The sequence below is a fragment of the Lissotriton vulgaris genome, chromosome 3_2, assembly GCF_964263255.1.
Source record: "Lissotriton vulgaris chromosome 3_2, aLisVul1.2, whole genome shotgun sequence".
NCBI lineage: Eukaryota > Metazoa > Chordata > Amphibia > Caudata > Salamandridae > Lissotriton > Lissotriton vulgaris.
Genome location: NC_141690.1, coordinates 237,666,078 through 237,688,731, shown reverse-complemented (window position 1 = coordinate 237,688,731; position 22,654 = coordinate 237,666,078). Strand labels below are relative to the sequence as shown.

The 22,654-nt window shown below is 43.3% G+C and overlaps 1 protein-coding gene across 2 annotated transcripts in view; it reads left to right on the top strand.

The window, feature by feature from the left end:
* LZTS3 (leucine zipper tumor suppressor family member 3) overlaps positions 1–15,808 on the top strand; it is a 177,755-nt gene extending 161,947 nt beyond the window's left edge. Inside the window, exons 5-6 of one of the 2 annotated variants that reach the window (XR_015309795.1) lie at positions 12,182–14,456; positions 14,514–15,230. Coding sequence is in view for 1 of the 2 variants with exons in the window: in XM_086964292.1 (XP_086820418.1) it covers positions 12,182–12,886 (705 nt within the window). In the remaining variant the exon portion in view is untranslated. Of the gene's footprint in view, positions 1–12,181 lie in introns of both variants that reach the window. The other variant, XM_086964292.1, reaches the window with a different exon arrangement.
* The last annotated feature ends 6,846 nt before the right edge of the window (positions 15,809–22,654 follow it).

Below are 22,654 nucleotides of genomic sequence, written 5' to 3'. Positions count from 1 at the left end.
CTTTATTGTAGGGATTCTAGGCATTGCATTAGGGTTCTAGTGTGGACCAACACCTGCAATATTCATGACAAAGTACATGAATAAATAAATGTGGTTTGTAAAGCGCAAGGCTAATCAAAGAGTGTCTCGGCACTGAGTCTAAGATACACAGATGTACAAATAGGAAAATTCTAGTAAGCATAAGAGAGGAGACAGATTTTCAGCCTCCTTCAAAGGAAGCATCTGGAGGTCTAGCAAAGGCTGATCCGAGGCTTTAGCTGCTAAATCCAAAAAATCTCTTCCTCCCCTCCTCATGAGCTTAATGCAAGGCAATACCTACAAGGGGGAGGACGACGCTCACAAAGGTCTGGTAGGGTAATAAGAGAGGAATCTATGAGAGAGGTAACCAGGGCTGGCCTGAACACCGCATGAAGGATCAGAGAAAGTGATTCAAAACGGATCCGTTTCTTGATAGGAAGCCAATGCAGAGATTTCAGAAAGGGGGAGATCGAAGTCCGTCTAGGCAGCCTCAAGATGAGCCGGGCAGCAGCATGCTGCACCACTTAGAGATGACCTAGTGAAGCTTTAGACACTCTTAAGCAAAGAGTGCTGGCATAATTCAGCCGCGATGTAGCCAATGCATGGATCACGTCTTCCTACAATGTAAGGGAAGGAGATACAGAAAGTTCTTGAGGATGCAAAGCAACCCAAAGCGCATACCGGCTACCGCAGAAATCTGGGATTGCATGGACGGTTGGTTGTCCACTTTGACTGGGTGAGCCAGCAAAGCAGACGGCCAAGCAGCTTCCCACCAGTTGTCCGAGTGGGAGCCAAAGAGAAGAATTTCATTTTTCTCTGAATTGCATTTGAACTGGCTGCTCTGCATCCAATCAGAGACCGCCAACATGCAATCCTTGAATGACTTTTCTTCCAAGGAAGAGGATCCCTCAAAAGCGAAGAGCAGCTGGGTATCATATACATAGGAAACAATGTTACAGCCAAATTACTCGACCAATGAAGCCGGCTGAGACATAAAGACATTAAAAAGGGTACTCACTCTCAACTGTCTTCATCTTATATCTTATAATCGGCTTGCGCCTCTTTTTCCTCTCTCTGGCTCGTGACTCAGTCCAATCTCTAACTTTTACTGGGCCTTGGACTCTTCTTTCATCAGTTGGGTTCCTTGGTGCACTCCTCTTTCTTCTGTCCCCTCCTCTCGTTCACTTTCTCTCTGGTCCAGCGAGTGCCTTGACCTTCTCTCGTGTATCACGTTTGGACCCACTGTCTCATCCATCTTCTGCACCTTGCCCCATGTTCAGTGATCACCTTTCCCCTAGTCCAGTCACTCATCCACCTTTTGGCATTGTCCCCTCATTGTCCCCTCTGTTGTCCATTCTGTGCCCCAGTGTCCTCTCTACCTGCCCTACAAGGAGAGCTCCTTCTCATGTTTCTTATGCTTTGTTTCACTCTTGTACTCAGGTTGTGCCAGTCTCCTTTCTCATCTACTGTGCTCCTTGCTCCACTCACTAACTCAAAAGTCCTATGTCTCATTTCCCTTCTCGTGCATTATGTGTCTGGGTCACTAATGTTCTTTCTCAACTCGTGCCTTTCTTCCGTCACTTAATTACCTTACGGCCCTCTCATCCAGCTTCTGCCCACCTATGCGTAAAGTCTAATTTATCGCTCATGTGTTTGGTCCCCTGTCCTAGCCACTGTGTCCCCTGATTCCTTCACTTGTCTATCCGAGCCTCAGTCTGAGTGTTATTATTATTGCCTTGCATTTAGGACTTCGTCACCCAGGGTGTGAAGAAATGCACTGAAATCAAGACGCGCAAATATCATACAGGTTTATAAGTATCCAAAGACCTAGACAGCCCTGATTTTTCCTACCCACGAAAGGTCTTGTGAGTGAGACATTGGCATTTAAATTGCATTGTTTCCTGAATGTCTCACCAGTGAAGATATAAATGGTGGTGTGGCACATCTTAAGTTTTTAGTGTTGCTTCAAATGGGTAATCCTAAATAGTCATTTAGCACGTTTCTGGGCGCCTCAGGAAAGGTCCCTTCTGGCTAAGGGACTCTTGATTGAAAACTAGTGTAGACGGAGTGTGGGAGATTCCCACACTGAATCATGTAGGTGCTCCTCTGGAGGTATAACAAACCTCTAAATCTCCAATAATATTTGAGTTCAAAAGTCAGTGAATTTCATCAAGATTTTATTCAAGTAGTCATATATTGCTTTCATATAGACTTAAGTGGGGTTGTGGAATGTCTTATCCATCACAAACGTTTTCAAAAATGCAGAAAATCCCTATGCATTTCGGGACGAAAGTCCCTTCATCAGGGGACTCGACTTTATCTAGAAAGGAAACAAACACTGTTTCAGGAAAGGGACTGTAACCTCAATCTAATTATAAAATGACTGAAAAAAAGGTGCCAACTAGAGGAAGAATGGTTACAGAGAAAACATAAGTGCAAAAAAGGAGTCGGTGGGTTGGTCGAATACGCTAAAACAGTGCACTGAGAGTGTAAAATGGTAGGATGAAAAACGGAAACTTCAAGCAGTGGTTCGTTGGTTTAAAGTGAATTCGTGCGTGAAAGCAGGTCAAACTGAAGAAACCTTAATAAAACAACTGAGGAACCCACAATAAAGAACACCCGTAATTGTGCGAGTTAATGTGCATGGCGGGAAATAAATCAAATCAAAGTGACCGCGCGAATGTTAAAAGCTTACCGAAACAAACGGGATATCGCGTTCAGAAGTTGGGTGCAGGAAACGTTGTGTGCGAAGGGGAGTGTATTAAAGAAGAAGGTCATGTGAGGTGAAAAGAGAACTTATGTTTTCTCTGTAACCATTCTTCCTCTAGTTGGCACCTTTTTTTTCAGTCATTTTATATTTAGATTGAGCTTCCAGTCCCCTTCCTGAATTCAGTGTGGGAATCTCCCACACTCCCTCTACACTAGTCACCAGTGAAGATCCCTGCGGGCACAAGAAATGTGATAAAACTCAAGACTATTTGCAAAGTTTTGTACTCACTGGAAGGATGCCAGCTTGATGCCTGCAACATCATGATACAAACTGGTACAGTATCAATCCAAAATGGCCACCAGGAAAGCTTGATTGAGTTCAGGAAAGAATGTTAAAACTGTCTTCAAGAACCAGAAGAGGAAACTGGATCTAATCGCGTAGTCTTCTTGTTTCCTTCGTGTTATACTCCAAGGGGTCTGACATGATTTGCAGGATTGGATGAAGTTCCTACGCAGGTAGGCAAGAGTGTGGTGAAAGCACAAAACCGCAAACAATTCCTTTTCGGGAAATACTCCCAAGATTTGGAACGCCCCGACCATATCAGAATGACCACCTCCTTCCTTAAATTTAAGACATACACAACGCCCTCTTCCGAGAACGTTCTCTGGCATAACGACATTCTCATTCTATCTGGGGGCAGGTCAGATACCCTCCTCTCCCGAAACTGGGCGCTCTCGAACTATGACCCTCGTTGCTCTCAAGTGGACAGTCTGCAGACTTTTATTTCTCTTATTGTTTTCGTGTTCTTGTTTACCGCAAACTGTACATTCTGTGAAGCGCTCTGATACCCTCGGGTCTAGCTAGCTCTATACAAAACTTCAATAAATAAATAAATAAATAAACTACGTGAACCTTGGGATGATGACATAGGTTCCCCTATGATAGACGGAGATTGGGCTAAAATGTGGGAGGCAGCTCCCAAAATATCATGTAATGCCTGTGTCAAGCTTATTCACTACAATATACTGCACCAAGCTTATCTCACACCCCAAAAGCTAAGTATCTACTTCCCATCGGCTTCCCCTGAGTGTCCTTATTGCTGTTCTGATACTGGGGATCTCATACATATGTTTTGGAGTTACCCCAGCTTAATCCCTTCCTGGACAGAAGTGGTGCACCTGCTATCTGAGGTCACCAACCGCTCCCCGACCCTCTCTCCTACATTCTGACTACTAGGCCCCTACCAGATAAACATAAAATCACAACATGGGTCATAAATGAGGCCTTGTGTTGGTTAAGCGCAGGATCACCATGCACTGGCCGACGGATCCTAACATCGAGCACTGAGATGGGCGGACTGGGAGGGACGAGTGCTTATGCTGGAGGCACACCAGGGAAAAAAGAATATGGAATCCGCACAAGCTTGGTGGATACTTATGGCTGACCTGCAGTGAAACTCGGCCAACACTGTTGGCTCTCTGTCTGTAGAGGGGTGATGAATGGTGACCATTGTATGACCCAGGACTGAAACTCTCCCTGACCCTTGGAAAGACGGAACGCTACGGTCCTGGCCTACACCCCAAAGATCTGAGGAGGCACCTGGCCACTGACTGACCCCAGGTGGGCTTGGCGGACTTGGGAGACGGGCCTACCTACACTTAGTTCCTTCCTTTGAAATTATAGGGGGAAAAGAGCATACACCTTGGAAGTTGGGGAGCGGCAGGGGGTAAATGAGGACCCATCCGTTCGATACTGTGACACTGACCACCCTTTTCTTCTGAGATGACAGCTGGGTACTCCCCAGCATCACTGGAGGGATTGACATGTCCTAACATGTGTACCCCGATTTGATCCCCTCAGATGCCTCTGCCTAACTGGTTGTCCTCCGTCACTGTATTAAATACTAATAAAGTTTGTTGACAGAAGAAATACTGGGAATGGGCTTTATGGTGGAACACCGTACTGGCTCAGACTACCCCAGTGCTGCTGGTCTGTCCAAATTCTTCTGCCTTTGTGATGAGAACTCCCAGAAGGTTGGGTAGTTCTCCCCACTTTCAGCTGAGGGACATGTGTTAGACCAGTCAGTCTTTGGGTGGTCTTCCTCCAAACATTTTGCCTTAAACCAGTGCTAAAGTGCATCTGCTCTCTCCTTTAAACATGGTAACATTGACTTACACCCAATTGTCACGTGTAAGTTACTTGTAAGTCCTAGTAAATTAGTACTATATGTGCCCAGGACCTATAAATTAAACGCTCCTAGTGGCCTGTGCACTGATTGTGCCATTCACTTAATTATCGCTTTAAACATGTCGCAGGCCTGCCATTGAAGAAAGCTGCCTGGCTACAATTTTCTTATGTATTTTCTCAGTGATGGAAGGAGGGTTAGAATCATGTCATTTGGGTCGAAGCTGGCTTTATTTTTCAAAAGTACAGTGACAAAGCTTTTCTTGTATTTGTCTGGCTCAATCCCTATGGAGAGGCTGATGTTATTCTCTATCAGTGATTTGACTGGGATGTGTTCTGTTAAGGCCTATATAGGGAAAAGTCTTCAGGGGAGCCAAATTTATTATACCTTTTAGAATTTTATCTAGATGGGCAAGGCAAAATATCTGCCAGCAGCAGTTCTCGTCTGATGGATGGTGGTTGAGGAGACAGTTCCTCTATTAAATGATCTTTATTGATGACTTCCTGTTTATTTTTGATTTATTGAAATAGTTGTAAGCTTGTCATAGAATTCCTGTCACTCGACAAACATGCATGGTTGGTAAATGATTTCAGGGTAGCAAACAGTTGCCCAAGAAGATTCTTGACTTTCAGTATTCTTGCTAGAGAAAATGGGACTTTGCTTCAATTAATACTTTTTTATAACTCTTTAACTTCTATTGTGCCTTGGTTTACTTGGTCTACTTTCTCATGCATCTTATGGCCTAGTCCCTTCTTTCATCTAGCATCGACGTCACTTTTCTTTCGTGTTTCTAGTGCCTTAGTTCCATCTATCTGCTGTGTGTTTTGGTCTTCTCCATCATCTTTCATGTGTCCTAGCCCACTCTCTCATAAACCTCACCTATCTGTCTTGTGCATCACTGTCTTCTTTCATCCAGCTTGCACCTGGTACCATTCTCGTCCATGTAAGTGTAGCTCCTTGTACGATCCGCTTTTATACCCCTACTTTTTGCCTGGTGCTATGCTGTTTATGACTAGTCGGACTGGGATCCTGCTAATCAGGACCCCAGTCTCTCTGCTTTCTCCCCTAAATTGTTATGGTAAGTACTTAGGTACATACCAGATTGGATACTGAGGTACCCTTATCAGTCTCTAGTATATGTTACTAAGGTACCCAGGGCATAGGTACCTAGAGCCCCCCCATAGGCTGAAGCATGTATTATGCCACTCATGGGAGACCATTCAAACTATCTCTACAGGTCTGCCATTGCAGCTTGTGAGGGATGGTGCTGGCACCACTTACGAGCAATATAGGTTTCCCTATATCTAAGGTCTCTGCACTTAAAACCTATAAGTCACCCCTATAGCAGGCCTTTGCAATCCTGAAGTCAGGATGCTTGTTTCTAAGTGTGAAGGTGCACCTGCATGAGCAGGACATCCCTACAACCTTCGGGTTCATTCTCTCGGGTTGTAAGTGAGACAGCCATATAACATACAGAGGGGCACAACGTCATTACCCGAAGACCATCTTGAAACTGGATGTAACTAACTCTGTCGTGTTCACACCGTTTGTAACGGCCCTCCGCTAGGATCTCAGTGCACCCAGTATCAGTCTTCTACACCCTGACATCACAACGGGCTGCTGCCGACCAGAGACACGATTCTGCTCTCCTGCAGCTGAGCTGAGCTTGAGCTCAGGAAGGCAGAACTATAGGCATCCTGTCACAGGGAGGTGCGACCACCTCCCAGACAGAGTTGAGTGTATTGGAGCAGGGTCGGTGCGCTTGCCTGCGCCACATAGTCTGCAGGCCACATTTGGTTCCCTCCATGCATAGTCCAGCTCAAACTAGTTCAGGGATCCGTTGGCTCCGCGCTGGCACGAAACTGGACAAAGGACAGGGGAGTATCCTCCCCTTGTCCAGCCCCTCCCCCTCCCATCGTGGGACACAATACTATTCAGAAACCACTTCAACTTCGACCGTCTGGGCACTTCTGGGCTTCGCTGGATTCCATTCTGGGCATCAAGGCTGCAACCGGGAAGACTCCTGCTGCTCCTGATCTCTGCTCGTCTGCTGCAACGTCCATGCATGGGATCTATACAGGAACCCATCCAGGGCCTGTGGACATCCAAGACACCTGAAGGAATCTCCCTTGAAGTGAAGGAGTCACTTCCCTGCTTCCGTAGGCACCGCAACTAATCTGACTGTTTTGCTGAACCTGGGTTCCTACAGACTCTGAAAGGTTCAGCAACACAGATGGTGGTTCAACACATCCTCGAGGCCTGATCTGCCCTCTCACCAAGTTTAAGGCCAGCATTCCTCGTCAGAGCCACAGGAGCCGAACCCCTGTGCACCGCAACGACTTGCAGTTGCAAAGGCTTGTTGGTTTCCTTCCACCAAAATCTTTGTGCTCCAAGTAGCGTCAACCTCCAGCATCCTCCTCTCTCATCTAGCTTGTCCCCTACTCTCCTCTTGTCTCACTCCATTACCCTCTCTCCAATGTGTTGTTCCTTGTTCCAGTCTTGTATATTGTCTCATTCCTCCTTTCTCAACAACTGTGCACTTGTTCCTCTTGCTCGTATGCATTGTGCACCCAGCACTCATTTGCCACCTGCCTTCAACCTCTCTCTCTCTAGTTTATGCTTAGCTTCTGTCTCATCTTTTTGATATCTATCTGCCCTCTCTTATCCATATTGGGCCTTGTTATATTCTCAAATATGTACTGTTCCTTGGTACCCTGGCTTGGTCCTTGTTACTGTAGTTCCCAATCTCATCTCGTTTGGGCCTAAGACCATCCTCTTTCCACTCTGTGTTGGTTTCCTTTCTTATACATAATGGGCCACCGTGCTCTCTCTCACTTTGTACTCCACTTCTTTATCATCCAACTCACTGCTTTTTCTCATCTGTCCGGTGACCTTTGCAATCTCTCATCCAAAGGTTTATAGTGACCATTACTTGTCAGCCTCACTACATATTGACTAGACTGACCACACCACCATTCCCTTCAACACCTGCCATCCAGATCCTCTTACCAAGTCCAGCAAGTTTCACCTCTCCCAAAACTCCTTAGTCAGTGGCCTCCATGTAAACCTGGTCTACCTCACAGGAACATCTGATCCCTTCATTGGTGTCAGCGCCATACCCGCCGCCCCCAACTGAACTCTCCAGAATCACTACACCAGCATCAGGAAGATCACAAAAGACAGAGCACCACAATAAATCGACATCATTAATGCGGCTTCATCTGACAAAACGCCCTTTCAAGCCGATTGATATCTGCAGCCACGGCCCGTGGAGGGAGTTCCAGTTGGGCAGAAAATTGTTTACTTACCTCCAATTATCCATATTCCGGTTTTTAGCAGCCCCCCACCCTGCTCCTCCCCGCCCCGCTTTTCTGCCCTACAGGAATGACTCCATGGGCCGCGGATGGATATCTGAATGCCCTAGCTTTGCAATCGGCATCCAATGGGAGCGATGTTTGTTTCTACACTTCTCCAAACAAATGTTGGTTAAACGAAGAACAGGCAAGTTATTAAGAGTAAGAAACAGAGAGACTGAATAACATTACTCTGCTTGGTCTCACAGCTGGACTCAGTCTGCGCGGCAGAATCCTCGATAGCCAGACAGGAGGAAGTCTTTAGTGATCTTATAGTTCTGACTCCAATACTGATTCCCAATATTGCATTTGGGTCACATTTTGACAATCTCTGTCTTTTTGACTCTACAGTCTGCTGAAACTCTGTCTTCCTAGAACTTTAATACAATTAGAATCTATGTAACATATGCAAAGATCATTCTGAAATATGTGTTTATTACTACATTCAATATAAATAATACATTCTGTGGTTTGAATTTTTTTCAATTGTGACAATTTCATAAGCTGCAAATTCACATTAGTAATCTAAAGTTCACCTAACAACAAGCCGTCAAGACACTGCCTAGGCTAACACCTTCATACCCTATGTGTCTCAAAGGAAAAGTTACTTACCTTTGGCAATGATCTTTCTGCAGATTCCTTCCCTTTTCAGTATTCCCAGTTGCTAGCCTGGATCTGGAAACTTTGCAGTACCTGTCCTGTAGTTTTAGAAGGCCCTAGCTCTCTCTCATCATTGGTGACAGCTTAGATGAGACTTCACTGGATCTATGTAGCACCACTCTGGCTTCTTGACATCAGTTCCCCATCCATTTTTTCTGAGCCTTTGTTGAAAGAGACAAGAACAGCATGAGATCAACCGTGAATATACAGTTATTAGTTTCAAAGTGTCTGCCCAGCCTTCAGAACATGTTAGCGTGCTGGATCGGTGAGGAATCTGCAGGTAGACCGAGTATCCATCACACAAGGATGATTACTGTAGGGGAGTAACTTTACCCTCCGACAACTACTTCTACCTGCAGATTCCTCACCTTTTGAATAGATACCGCAGAAGAACCTCTTCCAGGTGGTGGGACTCAAGGAGTGGTTAGACTAGGAAGTCCTGCTGCACAAAACAAGTGAAATGGTTATCCATTCTCCCTCCTGAATGCAAGCAATAATGCTTTGCAAATGTGTGAAGAGAGGCCCATGTCGCCACGCAATACACCTCTACCACAGGAACATTGGCCAGTGTTGCAGTTGATAATTTTGCCCTCTTAGAATGAGCGTAGATTTCTTCTGGTGGTTCCTTTCAAGCAAGGGCATAACAGATTTTAAAGGATGATCCATTGTAAGCTCTCTTCTCAACCACCTTGCACCTCTTGCTTCTCACATAGATACCCCAAAGGAGATGCTGGAGCTGAGAACAGCAAAGGAGCCTACACCGACAGTGCAGACAAATAATTTATTTTACTTTAGGGGAGAGTTAGGGCCCCATGTAGATAAAATTGATTTACTGATTTTCAATTACCGAATTTTACTGATTCGGTAATTGAAAATCGGTAAATCAATGTGGTGGACATGTAGGTATTTTCAGATGTGCAAATACCGAATCTGTCACATTCGGTATTTACCGATTCTGTAAATACAGAATCGGTATTTACCATTGATTCCTATGGGCTTCAAAGCCCATAGGAATCAATGGGAAATACCGATTCTGTATTTACAGAATCGGTAAATACAGAATTTTGCAAGGGTGCAGGGGGTGTCACTTTGACACCCCCTGGCACCCCACAAATAGGCATGTGCGCCATGTGGCACACAGACATGCCCTAAGGGCATGTCTGTCTGTCACATGGTTAGGTGTGCATGCACACATGTGCATGCACACCTGAAATCGGTATTTTACCACACAATAGGATTGTGTGGTAAAATACCGATTTTGTAGGGCCTTTGGGACTCAGAAGAGTCCCACCTACATCTGCCATTTATCGAATCGGTAAAAATACCGATTCAGTATTTTACAGAATCGGTAACTTTACCGAATCGGTAAAGTTACCGATTCTGTAAAACTATGCCCCTACATGACAAATCATGTATACCGGTCGGTAACGGCCGAAAATACCGATTTTCGGCCGTTACCGACCGACCTACATCTGGCCCTTAGTGTTTTAATTGAAACTTCAGAATTTTTTTTTATTTTTTATTTAATATATTTAAATTGAGCATAGCTTTAATTGGAACTTAAGTTAATTATGCTGTAGCATTTTGAAATTTGTTACATCGAAGAGGTGGATGTTGAGACTAATACTCGCAGGTTTGTGAATACTATTTTGTAGTACTTGTGAAGTAGTATTAAAGTACTGCAAAATGCAGTCTGTCAATAGGTCGCTAAAAGTTCAAGTTGTAAGTCTTGTGAGACTCCTGTGGCTCCATGAAACATTATGGGGTTATTACGAGCCTGGCGGTCCACAGACCTTCAGACTCGCCCTATTGCAACCAGGGTGCTTGTTCCGCCCTGGTACCACTGCATCCACCAGAGATCTCTGGCGCGGCGGTCTTGAGGCCACAATCTGCTTGGCGGGCCGTTGCAGCCCTGCCAAGCATATTACGAGTTTCCTCACCACCACACTTTTCATGGCGGTGCGACCACCATGAAAAGTGTGCAGGTGAGAAAACTTAGCCCTACAGGGCTCTCTTGTGCCTCACACCATGCAGATGTCTGCAGTGGGCATGCACACCAGTGCCTGCACGGCATGGACTGCAGCAGTCCATGACGTGCAGGTTCTGATTTTGTCATTCTCTTTGTGGTGCCTATTTCATAGGCACTACCCTAGGACGCCAAAGAACCTCCCGCCAGAAGGAAAAAAATCCTGATCTGGTGGGCAGTTCATACATGGGTTTGGCGATGCAGGAGCGGGGCTGTCCCGCTCCCGCACTGCCAAACTCATAATAAGACCCATAGTCTTTTTCGACTTAGTCATGTATCTGGCAAGACCAGCGTGAGTAGGTAAGCATGTCCCACACATTATGACTATCAAGTATTTTCTTAACCCTTCGCTGACACACTGGGTGAACACAACACAGGGAAGTATACTACCATCAGACAACCTTTTCATATTTATCATGCTACTACCCACCGGATTTAATCTCTAAGTAGGCAACTAACTCATCTCATTGAACAGAAAATAAAGAGACCCTCTTACATTAGTCCTGTATGTACCTGATCTCCTTATATATATATATATATATATATATATATATATATATATATATATATATATATATATATATATATATATATATATATATATATATATATATATAAAAATAGGTTCATATTATATACAATCATATCTGTATACTTTGTCTTGGATCACTCTCCCTTCAGCTGCATGTCTTGCTTCCCTCACTCATCCATCTTCTGCCATTTCCACTTAGATTATGTGCTCATTGCCTCACTTCCAGCTATTATCTTTCTTGTATAGCAGGCCTGTCTCTCATCCTTTGTGTCTCATGCCCCTCCTCTAGCTCTTGAATCTTGAGCACAACCATCATCCTCTATTGCCTTGTGACTTTGGGTGAAGTCGTTTAAGGCAGTTTAGTTCTATCTTTGGAGTACAAGACCGCTTACATTTTGTAGCATGTAGCTACATACCTCATATCAGTGAGAAGATGACTTTGAATCTTGGATGAAAGACCTGGACGACATACCCCTGAAATGCAGGTTAGGGTTCAGCATTAGGTTTATCAAAAATCAATTGACTGAAGTTTGAAAACATCAGTAAAATGTGATATCTGTGAGACTTGAATGAAAGGCTTCTTCATACCTTCATCTAGAATTGACAAACCTCTTCAATATGTTTTGATGTCATTGAAAATGAGTTATTCTGGTAAAAAGGCCTATCTGTTCATGATGTTTTTTCTTTTTTGATTTAGGTTTGCCAAAAGGCTGGTGAGATCTCCTTACTCAAGCAGCAGCTGAAGGACTCCCAGGCAGACGTCACTCAGAAACTGAATGACATAGTTGGTTTGAGGTCACAACTAAAAGAGGCCAAAGCCTTCTTAAGGGAGAAAGAAGAACAGATAGCATCCCTGAAGGACACATGCAGCACCAAAAGTGTCAGTCTGGAGATCTGCGAGACTGAGCTGCAGAGAAAAACGAATGAGGCGCAGCACATGCACGAGCAGTTGAACCAGTGCGAACTTGAACTCTCCGGACTGAAGCAGGCGCTTTCTAGTTTGGGCCATGGCCAATACAGCGCTGACCTCACTGAAAAGTTGAGAGACACTCTATCCTGCGAAAGTGACGAGGCAAAAATGAAGCGACAAAATGAGGACGGCGTTGGTGTGCTGAAGCAAGACTTTGAGCGACTCCAGGTTGAGCTCAAGATGGAGCGTCAACAGAGAGATCAACAAATTGTGGACTTCGAGGAGGAGCGCCGTACCTGGCAGGAGGAAAAAGAGAAAGTTATACAGTACCAGAAGCAGCTACAGCTGAACTATGTGGAGATGTACCAGAAGAACCAGGTTCTGGAGCATAAGATGAATGAAATGGCGACCAAGGCGTCGTCGCCACAATCGGAAGACAAGAAATCATGGACTCCATCGAGACTAGAGCGAATAGAATCGACTGAGATATAACAAGGACTTGATTCAGAAAATGTATTTATTACTGTGCATGTGCTAACTACTTTAGCCAGTGCTCTTCCTAAGCATAATATGCTGTTATTGCTGAAGGTCTGAACCTGCTTGCACCCCAGACCCTTACTTTGTTGGTTATTTAACTGTGATATCATTGATGTACAGTATGTTATATCGCAGGTACGTCTTTTTTTCTAGTTCCGCTGATTATGGCCCATCAGCACTTTAAATCCGATGTGACTGTTAAATATCCTTTTCATTGGGATCTACAGAAAGAGGAAGTAAATATTGGTATATTTGGCATTTAGCCATATTGGCTAATTAGATGGGGCTTTGATATGACTGCTGACTTGGAATATACATTGTGTATACGTCAGCGTCTCGGATTCGAGAGACAGGTGATTGTCATACGCAATGATATAATCCCAAATGTGTGTTTTGTTTACTAAATGAAGAAATGAAGAAAACTTGCTCAGAGGATGATTAGCGAGAGAAGAAGCTAAACAATTATGTTTTGTTATTGAAATGAAGCATGAATCTACAAACCTATGTTACTCTTGAACATCTGGACTGCTGTGTTATTTGTATGGCACAGAACATGCTGCTTGCTGAACATGTGTTAAAGTGTAAGTACTGTATTTTCCTATTCCATGTGAGCCACAGGCACATGTGCAAAGTGGTCTCATTGCTGACTGTTAAACTGCTCAATGAATTCCTTGATTTTTAGGTTGCCTATTGAATCATCCACTTATGTGAGTTGTTGAACACAATGCATAAAATCTCATAAAATTAAGAAAAAGTGGGCCTGATTCACAAAGGTAAACTTACACTTTTGTGTAGATATACTATTTTTTGTTATCCACAAAGTAAGAGTCCCATTATACTAATAGTAATTTTACAACTGTTGAGGGATATCTTTTTATGTGCATAGTCTCCGCACTCATACAATTCCTATTAGTAAAATTAAACCTGTAGTTTGTGAATACCAGAAAAATAGTAAACTCACACGAAAGTGTAAGTTTACCTTTGTGAATCAGGTCCCCTATGTAAGCATACCAGGAGGTTGACTATGTATGATGCATGTATTGTTTTTGCAGTAGTTGTCATTGCTATTAAGTTATCAAATTTCTTTCTCAGCTCAAAAGCCCCTGTGGTCATGTCCTGGAGTCCACAGCATATGCAGTACAAAAGTGCTGCTTTGCCCACGTAAAAATGCTGTGTTCGAAATAGTAGATATATTTGCTTACCCAGAGAGCAACTATGCAAGTCATGGAGGTAGGACTAGATTTTAGGGTAACAGATGGAACCATCCTAATAGGCAAACTGCATGCGGTGGTGTACTTAAATACATAATGTTAATGACAACTTTGAGAATTAATTCAAAGTAGATGTACTTACATAGATGGATTTTCTCTACAGATTCCTCTGACACATTTGAAAATATTTCAAGAAAATATAAATGTTTGCAAAATGTGAATAATTTCATAGAACCCAAATATTAAACATTTGTAATGGCAAGTAGAAGATGGATACAGCACTTTACTAGTCAAATTCCTAAGTTAGGCCTTCGGTGCTCGTGACGAGACCAGCTCGTCATGAGTCACGGTGGAGCTGTGCTCATGACGAGCTGGTCTCGTCATAACGGCACTGCTCCGCCCACGTGCGGTTAATTCCCTGCCAGTGCGGGCAAATTAATAAGTGGGCAGGGTCGTGACGAGACCAGGCCGCCATGAGCACAGCTCCACCGTAACTCATGACGACCTGGTCTCATCCCGAGCACCGCGGCGCCGCGCTCACCCCCCCCCCTTTGACCCCACCGCACCGTGGGGTAATTACCCCCGCATCGAAGGGGTTAAAATGGCTGCTCTACTTAGACAGTTGTGCATTTATCCTGATGTTCTCATATTGTCGAAAAGATCAGCTAAAGTGTTCATTCAGTAAGACAAGGAATAGGTGTGAGCAGTGTTGGATAAAAAGAGGCCCGTATGCGTAAATTTAGAATTCAGGAGATCATCTGAAATTCTTATAGCAATGGCAACTACTGTGTATTGAAAAGAAGCTTTTATCGGCACCAAAGGGGGAGTGTTATGTAACTGGCCATGCAGTATTGGCCACCACAGCAAGTTCTGACCTTTGCTATGGTCTTTGGTCTGGTTTTCAGGGCATGATTTCACAGAGATGCTTGTTAGCTTACTCGGAGGGGCTGCAATAAGAAAAATGGGAGGTTGCAGGGGTCTTCTTGTGCCTCTCCACAAATTATTAATCCAGGATATCATTTTACATTTGAGAACTGTGTGTCGGATAAGGTGTGTTCATTAAAAGGCTGGCCTGTTAGGAGATGTTACTTTTTTAAGATTGTGTATTTTTGCTGCTTGGAAACCTTCTCTTGTTGTCAATGTGTCTGAGTTAAGAACTTATTGAAATTTTTGCAGGTGTGATTTACAGACACATGAAATTGTGTGTGAGTATACTCACAGAGATGCACATTGCCACTTTCCCATCTTTGTCTAATTTCAGGTTATCTAGTGTATGAAGAACATCAAAATTGTTACTTATCCCAAAAGAACATGATGCATTATAGGGTAAAGAAAATCTGAGATAATTTAACATTTGTGTATGCTTATCTACCTTCCTAGGAACAGAAATATATTATTTATGCTGCTAAATTCTACAGATACAAGTGTACTTGGATGTAAATAACAGTCAAGTTCTGTATATATTATTAAAAGAATATGTGTCTTGTATGAAGTCAGTAGTCACAGTCTGCAGTTGGTGCAGACAGTACTTTCACAATTTGTGTTCTCTATTGATGCCATCTAAAAAATCTTTAAGGGGTCACTGGAGGATTGCTTTTCAGAGACTCTGATTATCAGAATATTTTGACATAAATCTATAATGTAAAAATAAAACTTTAAGAACGCAGGCTCTGTGTGGCCCAGATTTGTCCCATCCTTCTCAACCTTGGTATGGCTCCACAATAACACTGCATTTTTTAAATTTAATTGTATATGAATGAATGAATGAATGAAATGAAAAGGGATTTCTATAGCGCCTGGCTGCCCGTGAGCGTCCCAGCGCTGAGATTGCATTGACAACTGAGAGGAGAAGCAGAGGGGAAGAAAGGGGAGTCAAGGTTATTGCGGGAAAAGGTGGGTCTTAAGTAGCTTCTGGAATTTCATGTAGTTAGGTTCAGCGCGTGGCTGGGTTGGCAAGGCGTTCCATAGAGTTGCAGCTGTCACCGAAAAGCGACACCCTCCAGTGCGGGCCTTCTTGACTCTGTGGACAGTAGCCAGGTTACCTTGGGAGGAACGCAGGGACCTGTTAAGTTTATATGGGTAGAGCATGGTCTTAAGCATCGGGGGCCCTTGGTCTTGCAAAGCTCTGTGGGTCATACATATGGCCTTGAATTTGACCCTTTCACCGATCGGCAGCCAATGGAGTGCCTTTAGGGCTGGTTTGGCTGATGCTCACCGGGGGGTGCCTGTCAGAAGCCTTGCAGCAGCGTTTTGTGTTCTCTGAAGAATATTCAAAGTGGATTCTGGGGCCGCCAAGAAGAGGGCGTTGCTATAGTCTAATCTGGATAAGATTAGAGCTTGAATAAGCAATTTTTGTGACTGTGCGGGGAGTAGTGGGAGAATCTTCCTGGCAGAGCGGAGTAGGCCCACACAGGTACCAGCTGTTTTTTTGGCCTGCGTTTTCAGAGAGAGGTCTTGTTCCAACCAGAAACCCAAACTTTTGAGTTCAGTCTTGGGTTGCGGAAGGGTTCCTAAGCATGATGGCCACATAGCGATGGGAAGGGATGATGTTTGGTGTCCCAGCAACATGAGCTCGGTTTTAGAGCCATTTAGTTTAAGCCTTGAGTCGCACATCCAGTTATGGATTCCTTCTAGACAGTCATGGAGGTTTTTAAGTTTGTCACTTTCTAAGGAGAATGAGTCAACTATTTGGGTGTCATCAGCGTATGTGACGGCTTTTAGCCCAAAGGGAGTGACCACATCCTCCAGGGGGGCCATGTATATGTTAAATAGTGTAGGGCTCAATGAAGAGCCCTGAGGAACCCCACACTGGAGGGGGAAAAAGTCGGATCGCACACTCCCTTCACAGACCTGGAAGGTTCTGTCCTTAAGGAAGGATGAAAGCCAACAAAGTGCCGTGTCTCTCACTCCTAGGTTAAGTAGTCGCTGGATCAGGATCTTATGGTCCACCGTGTCAAATGCAGCGCTTAGATCCAGGAGGATCAGTAGGACTGATCCTCCTGAATCCAAGATGCATCTGGCTTCCTCGACCACTTTCAGAAGAGCGGTCTCGGTCCCCTGACCTGGCCGGAAACCTGTTTGTGAGGGGCGAAGGAGATTGTTGGATTCAAGGAAGGCCGACAATTGCTGATTGACAGCCTTCTCTGCGATCTTACTTATGCCGGGCAAAAGAGAAATTGGGCGAAGGTTGGAAAGGTCTAGTGGGTCAAGACCTGGTTTTTTCTTTAAAGCCTTAACTATTGCGTGTTTCCAATTAGGGGGGACCACTCCTTGGCTAAGAGAAGCATTAATGAGGTTGGTGGCCAAGTGTGAGATGGTAGGTCCGACTTGTTTGAGGATGTGAATGGGGGCTGGATCATTTGGTGAGCCACTTTTCATGCCTGATAGAGCTTTCAAAAAGTCTTCATTGGACAGCTGGTTAAAACTGTCCAGAATCGGGCCAATTGTTGAGGGTAGCAAGGCAGCAGGGTGATTGTTATCAGATTTTGGTGGGAGGGTTTGTAGGATGTTTGTTATTTTATTCTGGAAGAAGGTTGCTACTTGGTTGCATCTGGCAACTGTAGGTTCCTGAGTTGAGGGGGGGTTGGGAATTTTAAGTAGTTCTTTGACTATTTTATAGGTCTCCCGGGACGAGTTAGATGCAGATTTAATTTTCTATTCAAAGAAGGAAGCTTGGGCTGATTTTCGGGCTGATTTATAGGTCCTCATTGCTTTTTTGTATTCTTCTTTGATGAGGGGGTCCCATTCTTTCCTCCATTTCCGCTCTTGGATTTTCAAATTTTTCTTAGGTTCCTCAATTCTTGGGAATACCATGGAGATTTGAAAGTATTGCTTTTTTTCTTTCGATTTTTCTTAGGAGCGACTAAATCCAGGGTGGAGGTGAGCCATCTAGTAAAATTTTCATCTGCTTTTACGGGGTCAGGGTCTGCGGGAGGGGCAGAGTGTGTTAATTCCTGGGTCCAGTTCTCGAATGAGAGTTTGGACCAGATTCTGTCCTGCTCTCTGGAAATTGGAGTTTGGGGGTGTCTAGAATGGTTTGCCAAGTGAATGGGATGAGGGAGTGATCCGACCATGGAAGAGGGAGTGAGGGTAGAATTTCTATTTTAGGGAAGTTGGCGAAGAGAGGGTCTAGAAGGTGTCCCTTGGCATGTGTTGCCTCTGAGTTTTGTAAGTGAAGGTCGAATGCCTTTAATTCTGAAATGAGGTCACCTGCAATTTTGTCTGTGCTGTCCTCGAAATGGAGATTTAAATCTCCTAGCAAGATGAAATTGGAGGTAGAGGTACAGGAGGAGATTGTGGACTCTAGCAATGAACCGACAAAATTTCCTAGACTGCCGGGCGGCCGGTATATAAGAATACCCGAGAGGGATTTATTGGGAGTTATTTGGAAGGAAAAGTGGACGCTTTCGCAATCTTCAATTCCTCCCTCTTGTATCCTGCATGTGAGGGTGTTTCTGTACACAATCGCTAGACCACCTGTATCCTGCATGTGAGGGTGTTTCTGTACACAATCGCTAGACCACCTCCTTTTCCCTTCGTTTTATTCTGGTGCTGTATTAGGCTGTATTATATGACTCAGGTGTTTGTTTTTATCTTGAATAACAGGCAAAGCCAAATGAATAGGGTTAAAGTTTGTGTTTGTACAGGGTTTAAACTATGAAAATTGTGAGAATTTATAAAATCAGTATTAGATGGAAAACTGTAAGGGCCAGATTCACAAAGGTAAACTTAGCCTGAATTCTAAGTTTAGACCTGAAGTCTACGCTTAGACTTGCTGGGCCCGATTCACAGAACTAACTTAAGACAAAATCCTAAACTTAATGCCCTTTTGGTATTCACAGAAGGCACTTACTCATTTTGGTATTCACAGTAGTTGGGAGTCCTAACTTTAGGACTCCTAAATGCCTTCTGTGAATACCGAAAGTCTTAAAGTTAGGATTTTTCTCAATTTAGTAGTAGTAAAGTTAGGACTCCTAACTTTAGGACTCCTAAATACCTTCTGTGAATACCGAAAGTCTTAAAATTAGGATTTTTCTCAACTTTACTACTACTAAACTGAGAAAAATCATAATTTTAAGACTTTCGGTATTCACAGAAGGCATTTAGGAGTCCTAAAGTTAGGAGTCCTAACTTCTGAGAATACCGAAATGAGTGTCTTCTGTGAATACCAAAATGAGTAAGTGCCTTCTGTGAATACGAAAATGTTAGTAAGTTTAGGATTTTGTCTTAAATTAGTTCTGTGAATCAGGCTCCAGGTCTTTACCTAGATTTCATTTTTAAACTTAGACTTCAGGTCTAAACTTAGATTTGAGGTCTAAACTTAGACTTCAGGTCAAAGTTTACCTTTGTGAATCAGGCCCTATGTGTTTGCAGGTAAATGGAGGTTAGGTCCCTAGTCAATAAACAGTTCTCTGGGCAATCAAAATGTAAGGAAAAACTATTCACCATAAGGCATGCAATAAATGATGTTATCACCAGATGTAACAAAGATAACCAGATTCAATGGTAACAAACACTTCATGTGGTGCCAATGTGTTACTTATGTGAAAAGTACCACATACCAAATTAAACAGTAGGATAAGTCTATTCTATTTCTTCTAAAAGACAGTCCTACAACACGCCTGGAATAGTTCCTTTAAGAAAGTAGCCCAAGGCAATACAACAGAGGAATGTGATAGCAACCCCTAAAAAATATCAAGGCAGAAAAAGTCTGAAATCAACAGGAAACCACTACACCTGAATATAAAAGAACATGTGCCCATAATTTGGAAAGCTTTCTCTTAGGAGGCTCACGCTTGCAACCTAGTTCCATTTAAGATGCATTTTGTGCATTGCGCCATTTGTTAAGCCTGTACACAGAGCCATTTCTTAATAAAGTCACATGCCTACGGTATAATAGCCAGGTTGTGAAATTGACTAGCCTCTTTCGACATGTTGATTGTGTTGATCAAATATTAGGGACAGATGGGTGGGATGGAAGATACTGGGTTGTTTACCATTTAACATATAAAGGGCGATCACTATCCCAGTTGTAGAACTGATCCCCATATCACCGTTTAACCCGTTGCGTGCTCATGACGAGCTCAGCTCGTCATGAGGCGTGGTCGTGCTGTGCTCCTGACGAGCTGAGCTCGTCATGACCGTTTCGCCACGCCCACGCGGGGATAATTCCCCTGCTGTGCTGGGCATTCCATTGGAATGGGCGTGGTCATGACGAGCTCAGCTCGTCATGAGCACAGCACCACTGTGCTGCATGACGAGCCAAGCTCGTCATGAGCACCGGGGCGCTGCGCGCGCCCCCCGCCCCCCAGCACAGCGGGAATTTGCCCCGCACGGGAGGGGTTAAAGGGATCCTACCGTTCACCTTTGATACTCAGTGGATAAGTTAGGTCAGTGAGATAAGCCTCGTTATCAGCCGGTAAGATGGCTCTGTGAGTGAAACATACAGTGGCTGGTAACACAGCTGAGTGAGTTAAATGTTCAAAGCTGAGAATATGTGCAATCTACATGTCACAGGTTTGAATCCTGGCAATGGAGATTCAGCAATGTTCCCTTCCGAGGTTGAGAAATGAAGTACCACATGCTTTTATCTGCAGGGGCACAACATTTCTAAACGTGTGGCATGTGTTATATTAAATGCAAAAAAGTTGCTAAAGTTTTTTTAAAGTTATTATTTTAAGTTTAAAGTTTATTAGGAAAGGAAAATTAATACATAAATGAAAAAAAATATCATACAAAAGAAATCACAATGTAGTAAATTAACAGTCCATATCTGAAAAGGGGGATAAGAGGCGAAGGAAAGAGAGGGAAAGGGAAAGAAAAGAGGGGGAGGGGAGTGCCATATATAACAGTGCAAATTAAAGCATTACCTGAATCTTACTTCAAAATCATCATGAAGAAAATAGTTAGGAATATCATGAATCATAAATATGGAAATGAAATAATTGGAAGGGAATAGTATCATAAAGGAATATATTTGGAATATAAAGTTAAAAGACAATCCAAAAATTTACGGAGGTTTCCTAACTTCATCTGGAGTATTAACTTTGGTAGATGAGGTTGTAGCAATATCTGTCAAATAAGAGGTTAGAGGGAGCCATAAAAGGTCTATTTTAATGTGTAGAGATAAGGGGGTGACATTGTGTGTATCCAATCTATGATGAAAACAAATAGCATTCCACCAGGCTTTGAAAGTAACTTTGTCATCTTGTTTCCAATTAAAAGTTATTAAATGTAGGGCTATCTCTAGTAACAAGTCGAATAAAGAGGGAGTAGGGGTAGGATGTGGCCAGGAGGGTGATAAGGAGCCTAGAAAAATATTGGAAATGGAAAAAGGGATCTGGGTATGGATTTTTTTTTAAATCTGAGACCAAACTGAGAACCAAAAACGAGAGAGGGAGGGGCAGTCAAAAAGCATATGTTTTAAATCAGCTGGATCGTTCTTACACAACCAACATGCTGAAGAGAGGTCTGTGGAGAAAGAGGCTAATTTCATTGGGGTAAACAGAAGGCGTTTGTAAATAAAATATAGGGTTTGAGATGTATTAGCTGCTCTTGACGTTTTATGACTTTTTAACCATAATTTGTCCCAAAAAGGAATAGACCAACACTCTACAAGATCCTTTTCCCAGGCCAACTCAGATTTCTCCTTAGGTCTATCAGAGGGGAAAAAGAGATTTTTGTATAAAGAAGAGGCCGAAGTAGTAACAGAGAGTAGAGGGAGAAGAGTAGAGGATCTGAAAGGAATACTGGAATTAGAAGGTAAAGAATGAAGATATTGTATAAGGGAAGGAAGGAGTGAATCATATTGGGATTTACAAGAAGAGGGAAAGGAAAAATTGGATTGAAGTGCGGAAAAAGAAAGGGGAAGGGAACCAGACAACAATTGTGAGATCCAAAGTAGACCTTTGAGTCTCCATTTCTTCCAATCGATGGTACGACCTTTGATACGTAGTAAACGATTATGCCAAATAGGTTGGTGTTCTAATGATGTAAGGGCAGGATAGGAGGATGGGAGAAAAGGTTTTAATATTTTACGTGTATGAGAGATCACTTGAGGACAGAAAGAATAAATAATTTTTTGTAAAAGTCAGAGATTCACTAAAGTGGAAGGAAGCTATAAAGTATTTCTCGATAGCCAACCAAATAGGTTGATGGACACATGGAGTTTGATCAAGCCATCGAGAGGATTGTCTCAGGGAAAGAGCAAGATGAAATCAGGTAATTTGAGGCCTCCAGAGATTTTATCAGCTTTGAGAGTAGTAAGAGAGATACAGGGAGATTTATTTTTCCAAAGATTTTTTTTTAGTAAAGAATCAATTCTCTTAAAATAAAAACCAGAAATGTGGATTGGAATCATGGATAAAAGATAGAGAACCAGCGGAGATAGCATCATTTTAATGGAATCTAAGCGCCCCCACCAGGAGAGAAAAAGCGGATACCATCGATCAATGGATGCAGACAAAGCCTTGGAAAGACTATCAACATTTTCCTTTAGAGTTTCCGGAATAGT